Source organism: Meleagris gallopavo, chromosome 7 (assembly GCF_000146605.3).
Source record: "Meleagris gallopavo isolate NT-WF06-2002-E0010 breed Aviagen turkey brand Nicholas breeding stock chromosome 7, Turkey_5.1, whole genome shotgun sequence".
NCBI lineage: Eukaryota > Metazoa > Chordata > Aves > Galliformes > Phasianidae > Meleagris > Meleagris gallopavo.
This window is the reverse complement of record NC_015017.2, coordinates 21,898,667-21,912,111: the sequence shown is the minus strand read 5'-3', so window position 1 is coordinate 21,912,111 and position 13,445 is coordinate 21,898,667. Positions and strand designations below refer to the sequence as shown.

At 37.3% G+C, this 13,445-nt stretch overlaps 1 protein-coding gene across 1 annotated transcript in view; it reads left to right on the top strand.

Moving 5' to 3' along the window:
* The window catches only part of LOC104911727 (myosin-IIIb-like), a 53,129-nt gene that overhangs the window by 32,745 nt on the left and 6,939 nt on the right, over positions 1–13,445 (top strand). Inside the window, exons 5-8 of the mRNA XM_031554300.1 lie at positions 1,873–1,984; positions 2,917–3,079; positions 3,829–3,909; positions 11,880–12,000. Coding sequence (XP_031410160.1) covers positions 1,873–1,984; positions 2,917–3,079; positions 3,829–3,909; positions 11,880–12,000 — 477 coding nt within the window. The remainder of the gene's footprint in view (positions 1–1,872; positions 1,985–2,916; positions 3,080–3,828; positions 3,910–11,879; positions 12,001–13,445) is intronic.

The window sequence follows — 13,445 nt, the reverse complement described above, 5'->3', positions numbered from 1 at the left end:
CTTGTGACAACTGGAGCTAATCTCTAGAGATTAACTGGAGCTAATATTTGAAAATCATATTCCCCTGATTTAAAAAAAAAAAAAAACCCACAAACTTGCGCTGTTCCATTCTTTATAATTTCTTCTCAGTATTTTTTTTTTTCAGTATGAGGTAGAATTTTTTCATGCCTTTATGTGGCTACAAGAGGAATCTGTCTTTGACATTCACTGGTCAGATTTCTCTTTATTCTAAGGACTATGTGATGGTTTTTCCCCATTCTGGTAATTAGGAGATCAGTTTGCTGAACCTGCTGATTCCTTTCAAAAGCAATGTAAATAGAGTAGTTCCTGCAGAAGTGAAACTTAAAGAAGAAACGTGATGGTTCATAAATGAGAGGTGAGGTGGCAGTTGCTACTATCTAACTGTGTACTTGTGGTAAAATAACCTTGAACTTGTAAACTAGCAAGCCAGTGTTCTTGCTGTTATGTAACATGATTGTTTGCAAATAGAGTTACTTGATTACTGTACAACTGTCCTTCATGAACAAATGGTGCCTTTACAAGCATGGCTTGTTACAGTCATTTCTCATGTCTATTCAGTTCCAACAAGTATGCATCTCTTTTTTGTTATCTTTTTGCACCATAATTTTATTTCACATAATTCTCAGGGCTGTTCTTTTTGGGATCTTGGACAAAATGTAAGTCAAAGTTGTTTACTATGGGCCTGATCTGGAGGCCACTAGAGTTATCATAATAATTCCCATTGACTGATTATCCCAATCAAACAGAAAAAAGGCAAAATGCCTAAAGACTTACATAACCATAGAAATCCTTGTGTCTATCAAAAATGGTTTAATTTGAATGAAGAGTAGTTTGTTTTATTTTTTTCTTTAAAATAGCTACTAGTTTTGTTTAACTATCAGCACTAATAAGATCCTTACCAATAAGATAGCAATGCCAATTGTTTTAATTGTGCATATATATGACCTCTTTCTGGAAACACAAAATTTAGATGTCAAGCAGTCTGAACATCCTGCTGTCTGTAAATTAAGATTGATATGAGAATTGTTTTTCCTGTAAACTAATCTTTATTCTTTGTACACGGTAGCAGCCTCTCTGCATATATAATCTGTCAGTATTGCTGATACAGACTCTGTGCTGCCTGCCCTACTAGTGCTGGCCTTTTTCTTCACAGACTGAGAATCTGCAGTCTTTCTGTTTGAAATACTGAAAATGAAAATTACTTTGGTGCTATTGACAGGGTGGTCTTGTTACAAGCTCAAGAGTCCTTGAACTTATGTGGATCCTTCTTTCCCAACAAATATCAAGGCTACTTATACTTGTTTGTGAGAAGTGACCAATACCAGTAACTAACTGTATGGGAACAGCTGAATCACGGCCTGAACCTCTGATTGACCACCTGAGGTGAGCAATGAGTCAGCCCTGGAAGCACAGGTGAAGGCAATTCACCTGTGCTGCCAGAAGGGGTGGAGCCTGGCTCCACCTCTCCTAGACCCATTTAAGAGCCGACTACCAGTGGGGAAGGATCTCTTTCTGGAGATCCCTCCTTTGGAGTTTTGTAGCCAGCCCAGGACATTGAGTAAGCACTCTATCTATTCTTTTGGTATAATAACCTGCTTAGCCAAACTCTCTGATATATTTCTTAATTATAATATCTGTACATTCATTGATTATACACTAACATACTGCAAAATTCTACTGATGAAATAGACTTTAAGGACTTTTTTCCTGAGAAATGGACTTCAGGTCACAAATAATATATCTTAGAAATATTTCCGTTATTTCTGGAGTTTCATCTCTGAGCTAGAGAGTAGTAGTGGAAGTACACGTTTGTTGCCAAGTCAACTCTTTCTTTGTCATTTTGTTTTGCAGGTATTACTACCTTGCATTCAAGGCACATGAGTCTCCCCTTGGCAGCAGAGAAAACTGTCTGACCATTTTGGAGAAAGCTAAACTAGAAAACTGGATTCTTGGAAAAACCAAGGTAGAGAATGCTGATATTTTCTCCAGGTTAGCGTCCCTGTAGCAAAGCTTATCTAACAGTGGTTTGCAAAGTACCGAGTGAATTAACAAAAGAGAATTTAACAAGGAATTTGTTCCAGTTAGTTAGCCTTCTAGGTTACAGAGGTGCCCTTCCAAGTCAGATGAGTTTGTGCTACTGGAGAAAAGGTGCATTGAGTACCTCCCCAAAATGCACTCTGCACGTGGCTGCCTTGATAAAGATGGTACATCTGTCAGTGCCTGCTGTGATAGTGTCCTGAGGATCCTTCTATTAATCAGATGTGACTGAAACTTTACACTCTGACCTGTTCTGTGGGTCTGGTTAGTACATTATCTGTGGAGTTTCAGATGAGATTTTTCTGTTTCTTTGATAGAAGAGCCTTTGATCATGGCTTAAAATGGTCTGGTTGACTTCTGTGAGAAGAAAGTTATGTTGTATCCGGAGTTGTTTTATTGTGCACAAAGGAAAAACGAGGAGAGAGTGTATGTAACTACCCATAGTATTTGCCTCTTGAAGCAGTGTTGTTAGACAGTATTGTCTAAAACAATTGTAGTCCGAGATTTATGCCCCAACAGTCAAGAAAGTCTGTATTTTAAAACTATTGATAAATGAAAGCTTCCCTCTCACCAGTTTACTTTCTTAAGGGCAAAAATAAGTGGTTTATTTTGCAGTGGGGTGACCATATTCAATGGAATAATGAAGCTCCCTCAGCACACTGAAAGCAAATTATTTAACTCACAAAATTGCTAAAGAAAAAAACAAAACAAAAAAAACACACAACAGCAACTAGTATTTTATGAGGTTTCCTAGAAAAAGTTCTCTGAAGTAGGCCAATACAAGGCTTCCAAAAAGGCAAAATATGATAGCTTGTGCTGCTACCTATGTGTAATACTGAATTTGTTGTTCCATTTCAGGTTTTTCTGAAGTATTACCATATAGAGCAGTTAAATTTGTTCCTGCGAGAAGTTATAGGGAGGGTGGTGGTCATGCAGGCTTATATCAAGGGATGGCTTGGAGCAAGGAGGTACAAGAAAGCCAAAGAAAAAAGAGAAAATAGTGCTGTTACCATACAGTCAGGTAAATATTCACATTTCCTATTTCATTGAGTAACTTGGCATTTTAAGATGTTAAATTATGTGTATAATATTTATTCATAATAGTTTATATGAAATCAAAATAATGGGAGGTACTTTTCTCGCCAGCTAATTGATGCAAATATTACTGATTTACTTCTAGGGTGTTATCTTAGCTTTCAGTAATGTAATCATTTAAAATATTTTAGAATTTTGGATGTGATGCCTGTACATAAATGGAAAATATTGTTAGGTGCGTCTACACTAGCTTGCAGCACATACATAAAATGCGATATCTTAGCTCTCCTTCCTCTCTTCCCCCTTTGCCTTCTTATGTGCACCATACTTACAGATAACATAAGTTATGGGGTGGGCCCAAAAGGCTGATTGCCAGTAATCTAGCAGGCTTTTTTATATTGAATTTGGGGAGTTATGTGAGAAGGGGAGTTCTTGTGCTGACTGATGATGCACAATTATCATGCACCTTTGCCTTTTGGATTAGGACATCAGCGAGCACATGGTGACAATTAAAATTTGGACGAGTAAAGCAGTGTTTGAAGTTGCAAGGATGAGAGTACTGCAGTCATGAACTCAGAGTTCAACATGTGGGTGGGTGAGGAGGAGGTACTGGAGGTGGGGGCTGGAGTGGTTGTGGCAGGAGGGATGAAAGTTTCAGCACATCTCTAGCTCTCTAGACTCTGTAGCACTTCCTTAAATAAATGTAATTTCCAGCACATGGTTTTGTATTTTTAGCTTGGAGAGGATATGAAGCTCGCAGGAAGTACAAGGAAATAAGGAACAGAAGAAATAATGCTGCTATACATATTCAAGCAGGTAATTAAAACATTATTTTGGTTGCCAGTACCTATTTTGCTGTGGGTGATTTCATGTGTCGGTGTTTATAACCAAGAGAAATACGTACAGTTCAAATGAAATCTGTCAAAAGCATTGCTTCTCGTCACTTGTTCTTCACTATCAAATGACATCTGTGACAGTTATGACACTTTTTCTGAGATTTTTCTGAGTACCTTTCTGAAACATACCGAATAAAAGCTGTTAATTCTTTAAGATTCTTCTCAACACAATGAGTATGATTCAGTCTTGAGCAGAGCTGGAATGAAGCACTGAATATGTTTGACTATAAGTGTGGATTGGAGGCACTGGACATGCATTTCTGTCTTTGTCAAGTACCGATCTTGGCAGATAGTCAAGTTTCCCTTTCAGTTGCATGCTGAGTTTGCTAGCTTTGGCCAATCTCTGACTCTCTGCCAGACTCCTATGCAGCCGTATCAATATGAATTTGAATGAACTTTAAAGAGATTGTTGGAGGAACAGGCCCATAGGGCTGTGCAGGTCTCTAGTAGAGAGCAGGGTACCATATGGCATAGAAATCTCAGAACCACTGCTGCGAACTCAGTGATGTTTTCACATGCTGCCAGAATGAAGCAGTCTCCATATGATGCAGTGTAACACACCTTTCCTGTCCAACCCCAGGTGAGAGACTATACCTGATCAAAAATGAGCTGTAGCAATGTGTCTACAGATAAATCATGGCACCACCTTTATTTTCCCAGCTGCCTATGCTATCATAGGTCCTTAAGCTTTGTAACCTCTCTATTTTGCATCGTATAACCTGAAGTCAATCTGAAATGGAGTAGTTATAAATATTCCTTTACTTTTTTCTCTTCTTAAGCCATTCCTGCTAAATCCAACTTTTTTTTTTCTAAGTTTCCTACTTTGAAAATAAGCTTCAGAATGACTTTGAGCAGAAAACAGAAGAATACCAATCTGGTTACAGAAAGGAACAGATTATCATTAGGTTAAAATAGTAATTTATAGCTTAGTGTGCATACTGTTATGTATAATCATAAACTATAGCTCTAGTGTTAAATGCAGATCATTATATTAAATGGAGAACAGTTAAGGAGATTTTTTTTTCCTATTACTACAAGCACTGAGGAACTGTGTGAGTGCTCTCTCCCCTTCTTCCTCTCCTTTGTGTTGTCGCTTGTTTTATTCATAATGACCAGATTTTAAAGAGCCACATGCAACTGCTTTCTGGAGTATTCACTAAATTTATGCTTGTCCATACCTGCACTAGGATTTCCTGACTTTTATGATGGCATTTTGTCATTAAAAAAAAAAGTGAAATGGTTGACCCTTCACTTTCCCACTATTAACAGTTTTTAAGAGGAGAGTTATCTCAGATTTCATTGGAAGGTGGTGTGTAGCAATGTTACTTCAAGGCTGTAGGGTATACTTGGCCTTAGAATTTTATTCAGCTAGCTTTCTTAGGCATGTAGGAAGTGCATGCATATTACCAACGCTTTGGAAAAAGCAACTGATCTATTCTGCTGTTTGCATGCATGGAAGAGATTCAGAGCTTTGTTCCTTCCTGTCATCTCTGAGATGCATTGAACATGGCAGAGCAGAGACAGTGGGATTGTACACATCCTTGTATTTGGACGCTTCTGTCCTCTGGACCTAGTGCTGGAGGAATGCTATTAGAGCTTTTCCAACCAACAGACACACTGCCTTCTTTTGTAACCTGGCACTTGACAGTTTCAGTGATCAGTCTGGGTGAATGAGCATTAAGGCTGTAGGGTTAAGAGTGACACATGCACCTCTGTATTAATTATGCTGGCTGCTCCTCCTGTCTTTGGTACTGCACTCAATGAGGTATAATAATAATCCCCAGCATGTTTCACTCTGCCTTTGGAAATCTATATCTAGGACCTCGTATTTGAAAATTCTTCTTGTGCCATTTTTCTTCTCTGTATGTTAATCATTCAGTGTTTATAATCAAAGCTCATGCTTGTGAATGGCGGCCATCTTCCTGCTTTTAAAATACACAGACATCCTTTTCTTGTTTACATTACACTGCCAAAGTGCTTAGTGACATGGGAACAAAAGCAAGCCCAAATCTCTACTTTCCCTGCACATCTTATAATGTTAGTGTGTATTTCAAGGCAGCTTTTCAGTAAAAAGGAGTATGATCACCTTTGGATTTTTTTAATGAATCATTTCAGGCAGAGAGATATATTGTTGGCATTTGTCATCCAGACATTAGCAAAACCGTATAATTAAAATAAATGTACTTCCCTTTCTTTCTCCCTCCTCTCCCTCCCCCATCCTCAGCCTTCAAGCAGGCCTTGAAATTTAGGAAGCATTTGGCTTACATGTTTTTACAGAACAGCACATATTGAAATTTGTTTTCCTTTCATCTCTTTCCCAATAAAAGCAGCCGCTCGGCTTATCCCTTTAGCTTCCTCAGAACTTCCTTTCAGAATTCCCGATCTATTACAGCACATTCACATACCAGAAACAAGATGCCTTTTCATGCTGTCAACCTTTTTCATCTGAAATGTAAATTAATTCTTGCTGGTACGCTTTGACAGAGATCAAAGTAGGGGTATTAACCTTATTGGGCCTTCTCTTCATCAGAATCAGTTCCAAAGACTGCAAGGGTAGTGTTAGGAGGCCAGTCTTCACTGTTATCTATGGCCCTCCTCCAGGCAGTCCTCTGTCTACAAGTCAGCATTTCAAAGGCGCTGATTTCTTTTGTAAATGACCTTATCATTACTTTAAACTGTGTGAAAAATGATTTGCCTGAATAATTCTTGCAGGATTATCCTGCTCATTTTAATTGTGGGGGGACTTCATTCAGATTCCAGGATATTGTTTAAGTGGTTTTGACAGCAAGTGATCATAGCCTGATATAAAGGAGGAACACAGCTCCTGATTGGAAACCTCTTGACTTGTTCAGATTGTTCATTTCTTGCAAGTCAGTCTTTGAGGTAGGCTACATTTGCATTTTAAAAATAAACAGATGCCTTTCAAATACATGAGCTGGTGGTCTGGAGATCTCTGTGGGCCCAGCAGTTTGCTATCCATTGATGAAATGTTGAAAGAAAAAACAAACTTAAAAAAACCCTTCACAATATACTTGAGGATACATTTCCTAAGTGTATAATATTACACAAAAAAATGGTCATTATTTTAGATAAGGGAAACACTCTAGCTAGTAGACAAAATATTTGTGAGCTTAAATTAGCCGAGGAAGGAAAAGCTGCCTTACTTCAGCGTATCTACACTGCAGGTTTTCAGAACGTACAGATTTTATGAGATGAGAAATGGGGTGCAGGTTACACAAGTCCTTCCTTATTTCCTCTGGTCTGGCTTTCCCAAACTGTATCGTTGAGGCAATTTTTAACTTGGAGGGGAACGGCGAAGAATTATTTCATGTAAAGTTTTCACATTAGTAACACTTCGCACTTTGGTGTAAGTATTTCTTTGTAATTGGGATTTGAATTGATTGAATTTACATCTACATATAATGAAAAAGATTTTATTGAAATAAATTATTTTAGAAAATTATTTTTGCCAGATACACACCTGGTGTAAATCAGTGTATGACCACTGAATCATCTGACTGAAATGTTGCTCTACTGGTCTGTCTCACATGCAAGTCTCATTGGATGTTTCTTTCCATTAGAGGAAAGCATTAATTAGAATTAAAAAGGAAACAATACACAAAACAAACAGATAATAGAATTATAAAGATACATAATCTAGTTATGAAAACGCATATTTCTATGTGGAGTGACCCTTGTCCCGAAAGTCTTAAAGGAGGATTTTAATCTGTTTATTTCATTTGTGAGGTGATGTTGCCAAAATGCCAAATGAGTGGTGCGTACAATTCACTTAGATCTGAGGTGACATCACTGAATTCATTTTAATTAGGCCCACTTTAGCCATCTGGAATATACTTTGCAACTCTGGTCAGGACTGAGTTTAACTATGCTTCCAGAGGTGAAAGGCAAATGACTAATCCATTGAGCCACTGTCTCCTCCTCCAACACGTGCTCACGCACTCACCATATGTCACATTGTATTGGAAAATTCTTTATCATGAACTCAAGAAAAAAGAACAGAACCGAAATCTTTTTTTCTTTTTTTTTCTTTTTTTTTTAAACAAAAAGGGATGTATGTTCAGAAGGAAATCAGATGAAAAAAAACATTCTGCAAAATGCTTTCTACAACTTCTTCCCATGCACTGTTTGCATATCTCACTATTTGCATATATCTTTCGTGGGCTTCAGCTGAAATTTATTTTGTTTAAAAAAAAAAAGGGCTTGGGAAAAGCTGGAATGCACTATTTCATATTTATAATAACTGTAAGTTTTTAATAAAAATTTTACCTGCAGTATTTTTTTCAGCAAAGTTTAATGTCAGCTTCAATAGCAGAAAAGGAAGCATTTCTTAAAAACCCTATTTTTTCTGTCAATTCATGTGTATGTGTGTGTACAGGTATTCAGCTAGTAATGTTGTAAAGTTCTACGAATTATGTTATTAGAATGTTCCAAATACTTCTAAGCACATCATTATTATATCTAAAAATACATCTTTTTTTTTATCATTCCTGAAAATAACAAATACTAAGTAACAGATACAGCTTTATTTTTTATGTCAGTCATCTTCCTTTTAGCAGCATTCTCAGGATAAGAACCTCTGAAGAAATATGTTTCTTTTAATGGTAGCTGAACTGAGTCATTTTATTATCTTGATTTCACATTCAGATGTATTTGTACAGGCTACACAGCTTTACTTAACTTTACTCCTCTATCTCTTTATGTTCTGTACCAGCTTAGGCCATTCAGTCTTCAATTCTAGTATACCAAGTAACCATTAAAAACCTCCTGCTCATATGCAGGGAGCATGTTAACAAAAGTGAGATGGCCTTAATAGTTTTTTGAAGGATGAGGTCTTGTATTTTATCTCTGTCTCTGAGCTAATCTTTCTGTGAATAATTTTTTTTTCTATTTCTTTTTTTTTCCTGACCATTCTTACTAGATTTCATGCCCTTGGCAAAATCAGGAAGGGACAAGAGACCTTGGAATACTTCTTTCTTTTCATTACTGATGTTGACAGTCAGTTTCAGAGTCATCCACACTTCTTTTGTTTGACCAAGTCTCGAGATAAAACTTTTTAGTGCAATGCACAAAAATTAAAACCCATACATCAAAGTGATGATGTGCATCAGTAGCAAGGCCTGCTTTCTTGTAATGCTTCTGCCAGAGATTATAGGACATTAGTTATTTTTCCTGCTACTAAGCATTCATCACCCAAGTTCCATCCAGGCTGAGAGGTGAAAAAGGGGAAGTATTCATGGGACTTAGCAAAGGACACGACTTCCCCTCTCTTTTACTGTTCAGTGGAATTAATTTGGCATGAAGCAAAAAATCAGATTTATGGGCTCCAAATCACCTCAGATGTTGGTAGTTAAGCTTCTGAATGCTCTTTTATCTAGGCAAATTAAGAAGGTCATATGCTGTTTGTAGCAAATCAATTTCTGATTACAAACAGTCATGACACCTTCTATTCAGGAAACTTGAGCTTTCTGTTCAAAATTGTTCTTATGTACTATTTTAAGTTATATCTTAAAAATATGTCTATATAGAAATATTTTTTAACAAGATTTCTTACAGCTGAGAATGAATCCCTCTGCTGTTTTAAAATAGTACTTCATCTCTGTTCTTCATGCCTCAGGTACAGACCTATGATTATTTAGCTTTGATCTTTCATTGTGCTTCACATTTCAGTCTGTAACTGTATATTTCCAATGGGAATCAGAGGAAAAATGCCTGGATTTTTGCTATTTGGAATTGTGTAACTTTGCATGTAATGTATATGCCTCAGTGCTTAGACCTTAAAATAAAGTTTTTTAACTGTAGTATGCCAAATTTCAGGCTCCCTATGGTAAATATGTTCTTTGTTTGCTACATGCTGGAGCTGGCAGAGTGATCACTTTAAGTCAAAGTTAGTGTAAAAAGCAAAAAGTAATGTCCTCAGTGGTGTCACAGAAAATGCTTAACTCTAATAAGATAACTATTAAAATAAATAAAAGTTCTAAAATTCCTAATTCCTATGTTCCTAGGTTGCTTTGAGTTTAGGTCCTGTTATCATTGGTTATGTAAAGATCAGGGTTAGAGATACTGTTGCTGTAAAGTTTGGAATATAGAATGCATAAGGTGAAAATGAGGTGACAGCTGGTAATCATTCTTCTTCAATGATGCAGTGATTGTTCATGGAGCACTAGCAACATGAGTCTGCTAATTTCACACTCTTTGAGCCAAGTGCTTAGTGTCAAAACCAGCACCAGTCAGTAATGCAAATTGCCATGATGGAACAGCTTCCCAACCTCTCCGGCTCCCCCAGTAGAATTCTCTGCATATGCATTTCCATTGAAACATTATAGTTCCAGTTATAAATGCTGAAAAGATGCAGTTCTACTAATTCTTGATGAAGATTTTGAGACAGAAAAATGTTTGTTTACCCTTCTACTTCAGTTGTCCTGTGAGTCTATGGGAAAACAGGAAAAGCACAGCCATTTACCTGTAAGATAGGAGGTATTCTAAAAGAATGTTAGAAGCCAGCTTAAGGAAGGGTTCCGTTGAAGAGAATTTGATCCTGAAAATATTTATGAAAACAGAATTCAGAGTAAAAATAAAGTTTACAAAATGAAATAAAGCAAATTGTGTGTAGTGAATGAGGGAAAGACAAAAAATAGTTATACCGTCATTAGTAGGTATCTGGCAGAAAAAAATCATAGAGATATTGGGGGTGGTTTTATACGCACACATGCACGCACACATGCACACACACATGCAAAGCAACTGCTGAAACTGAGAAATTACTAGAGAGAAAAATGATGCTTATCTTACTACTTCACTTATTTCAGTGCTTCTTTATCTTTACAGTAGTCCATACACTGCTGCTCAGCGTGTTTCAGCTGCAGAGGTGGCTGCCAGCCAGCTGTCTTTGCTGCCAATAGCAGAGTAGGTTCCTTGTCTGGTCAGTGGGGGATAGTTAAGAATTGGAAGCCTGATTGCATGGGGCAAGAGAGTGCTCGCCTCATCTCTGCCAGATAGGCAGACTTTTCCAGTCTCATTATTAAGGGTGGAAAGTTGCTCAGCCTCATGGTACCTGAGCTCTGTATTCAGTACAACACCTCAGCAGGCTCAGCTTCTGTCATGCCTTCTGTAAAGGGAATGGTTATTTATTTTAGTAATCTCTCATTAAAAGGCAATTTTTGCTGCTTTTTACACTGGAAACATCAGTAGCATAGAAAACGTTAGATTGTTATGGTGCATTGCATACCACAGCTTGAATGGTTAGGATGCTTTTTTGTTTTTTTGTATCGCACATGAAAGTGCAAAAATGCACATTTTTGTGATGGCTGGAAAGAAGGTCATTAACATGAATTAAAATAGAAAAGAAGAGATCAATTATAGTCCTTCCTATGGAAAGAGTAGCTGAGATCAGGGTAGCTTTATTTTTTTTCTTCTTTTCCTTATGCAAAAAGAAAGGATGAATGCTGAGTTAAGTTTCTAAGAGTCATTAAATGGAAGGAAAAATGAATAAAAAATTATTCCATAATTTTGTAATAATGAGAGATTCCAAGTACTGCATTTTTTTCCTCTTTTGTGTACGGAACACTTTTGTTGTTTTTACAAAATATCAGGCATGAGATGATCTTTTTGTCAACAACTTTGTTCTCTTTATTCTTTACTATATTTTCTCTTTATTCTACCTCCTGCTTTCCCAATGTTACCTATATTGTTATTTTGATCCTGCGTGAGGTTGCTCTGTGTCCCACATCCCATATCCTATGTCCCATACAACATTAACCCAGATTTTAGACGTTCCAATTGTAGAGCATTCAGCTCTGTGCTGCAGAGAGATGTGCCAGTCTGTATTTCAGGTTCTGCAGAGTTTTTCTCTGATTCATAACTGTTTTTTAGCTTTCAGGGGATATATTGTTCGTAAAAACTATCCAAGACTGAAGAAGAGCACTGGCTGTGTAGCAGATTCTCAGCATATGAGCAGCTGCTCTACTTCTGATGTTGACTGTGAAGAGCACTGGTGAGTTGAATCCTTTGTTATCTACAGAAGTAATTTTGCACACAGTAAAATCTGAGAGGAGCAGACGTCATCATGATTCAACTGGTGCTTTGGGAGCCTGCCGTTTTCTGAAGATGATCACCTGTAGGTTAAGCAGCACCCCCACCAGCATAGTCATCTCAGTATTCTCCAGGTAAATAAGTGAGATTTATTTAAAGTAGTGTTTGCCCTGGACTGATGTCCTGTTTCTGTGGACTTCTCACAAGTACCCAGAATACCCCTAACCACAGACTGCATTTCAGAACTGGCTGCAATGCATGATTTTCAAGAGTAGAAATGTACCCTTTTGTGCCTGTGGAGCTCCATGCAGAGTTCTAATGAGGGAAAAGACTTGCAAAAAAGAGATGGCCAAGTCACTGACAGCCTAGGCATACTGTAAACCTTAGTAGTGGTGCCTCCCTCTTTGTAGAGGAAGAATATTTTGATCTTCCTTACTAGTGGAGTTGTTTCAGTCCAATATTGACCTGCTCTTTCTTGTGTAGAGAAGGGAACTGCTCCATCTATTATTTGTCTATCTTTCCTACAGTGTTGCAGAAGAGGTGCTGGCTGAAGGAATCCCTTTGGTCAGCAGATTTTGGTGACTAAGAGCTATAACATGTCCCCTGCTGAGGGATAGACATCAGGAAATCTCAGTTCTTATTGCACTTCTTATTTCTGTTAATTTATAGTCTTTCTATACAGCACACAAATGCAGGTCCTGTTACACCTCTTATGAGTTCTCTGAGGAAACCGGTGACTTGCTTGAATGCAACTAGATGCTATTATTCCATTGAGAAAGTTGCTTTGTTTGTTGTTTTTGTTGTTGTTGATATGATTTTTTTTAATTACACTGACTCTTCCTCTGAGAAAGTATTTCAGCTTTCTCTGTGTATTTTCAGAACACTGAGTTACATTAATTTCCATGTGAACTTTGTTTTTTTTATATTGAATAGTGTCTGCTAAATGCTTTAGTGCATGAAATGATTTTGTCCAGGTGTAATCACCTGTATCCTTTCAGGTTAATAATATTCCAGAGTATCTCCCTTGCAGTAGTCTGATTTCAGAATAAATAAATATATAAATAAATAAATAAGGTTCAGGCTGGTGGAAAAAGGACAAAAAAAAACGTATATACAATTTTTTTTGTAATGTTATTCAGGGAAAAGAATGAACACGCTACAATTTACTGTCATATCTCTGTCCTTCGGTCTCCTCACAGCTTATAGAGTCAACATGTTTTGTGATTCTGCTTTCCCTTCATGTGTGTGGAGCAGCCTCTGTCTGTTAGGTATTTAAGAGGGGAACTATCTTGCGATCTCTTTAGAACTACTCATAGCTATTTGTTCTCCAGTCTGCATGGCATTAAGATAGAGCCTATAACCTGTCTGTTGTCAATTCTGTCTGGCAACCCAAATTAAAATTACAAA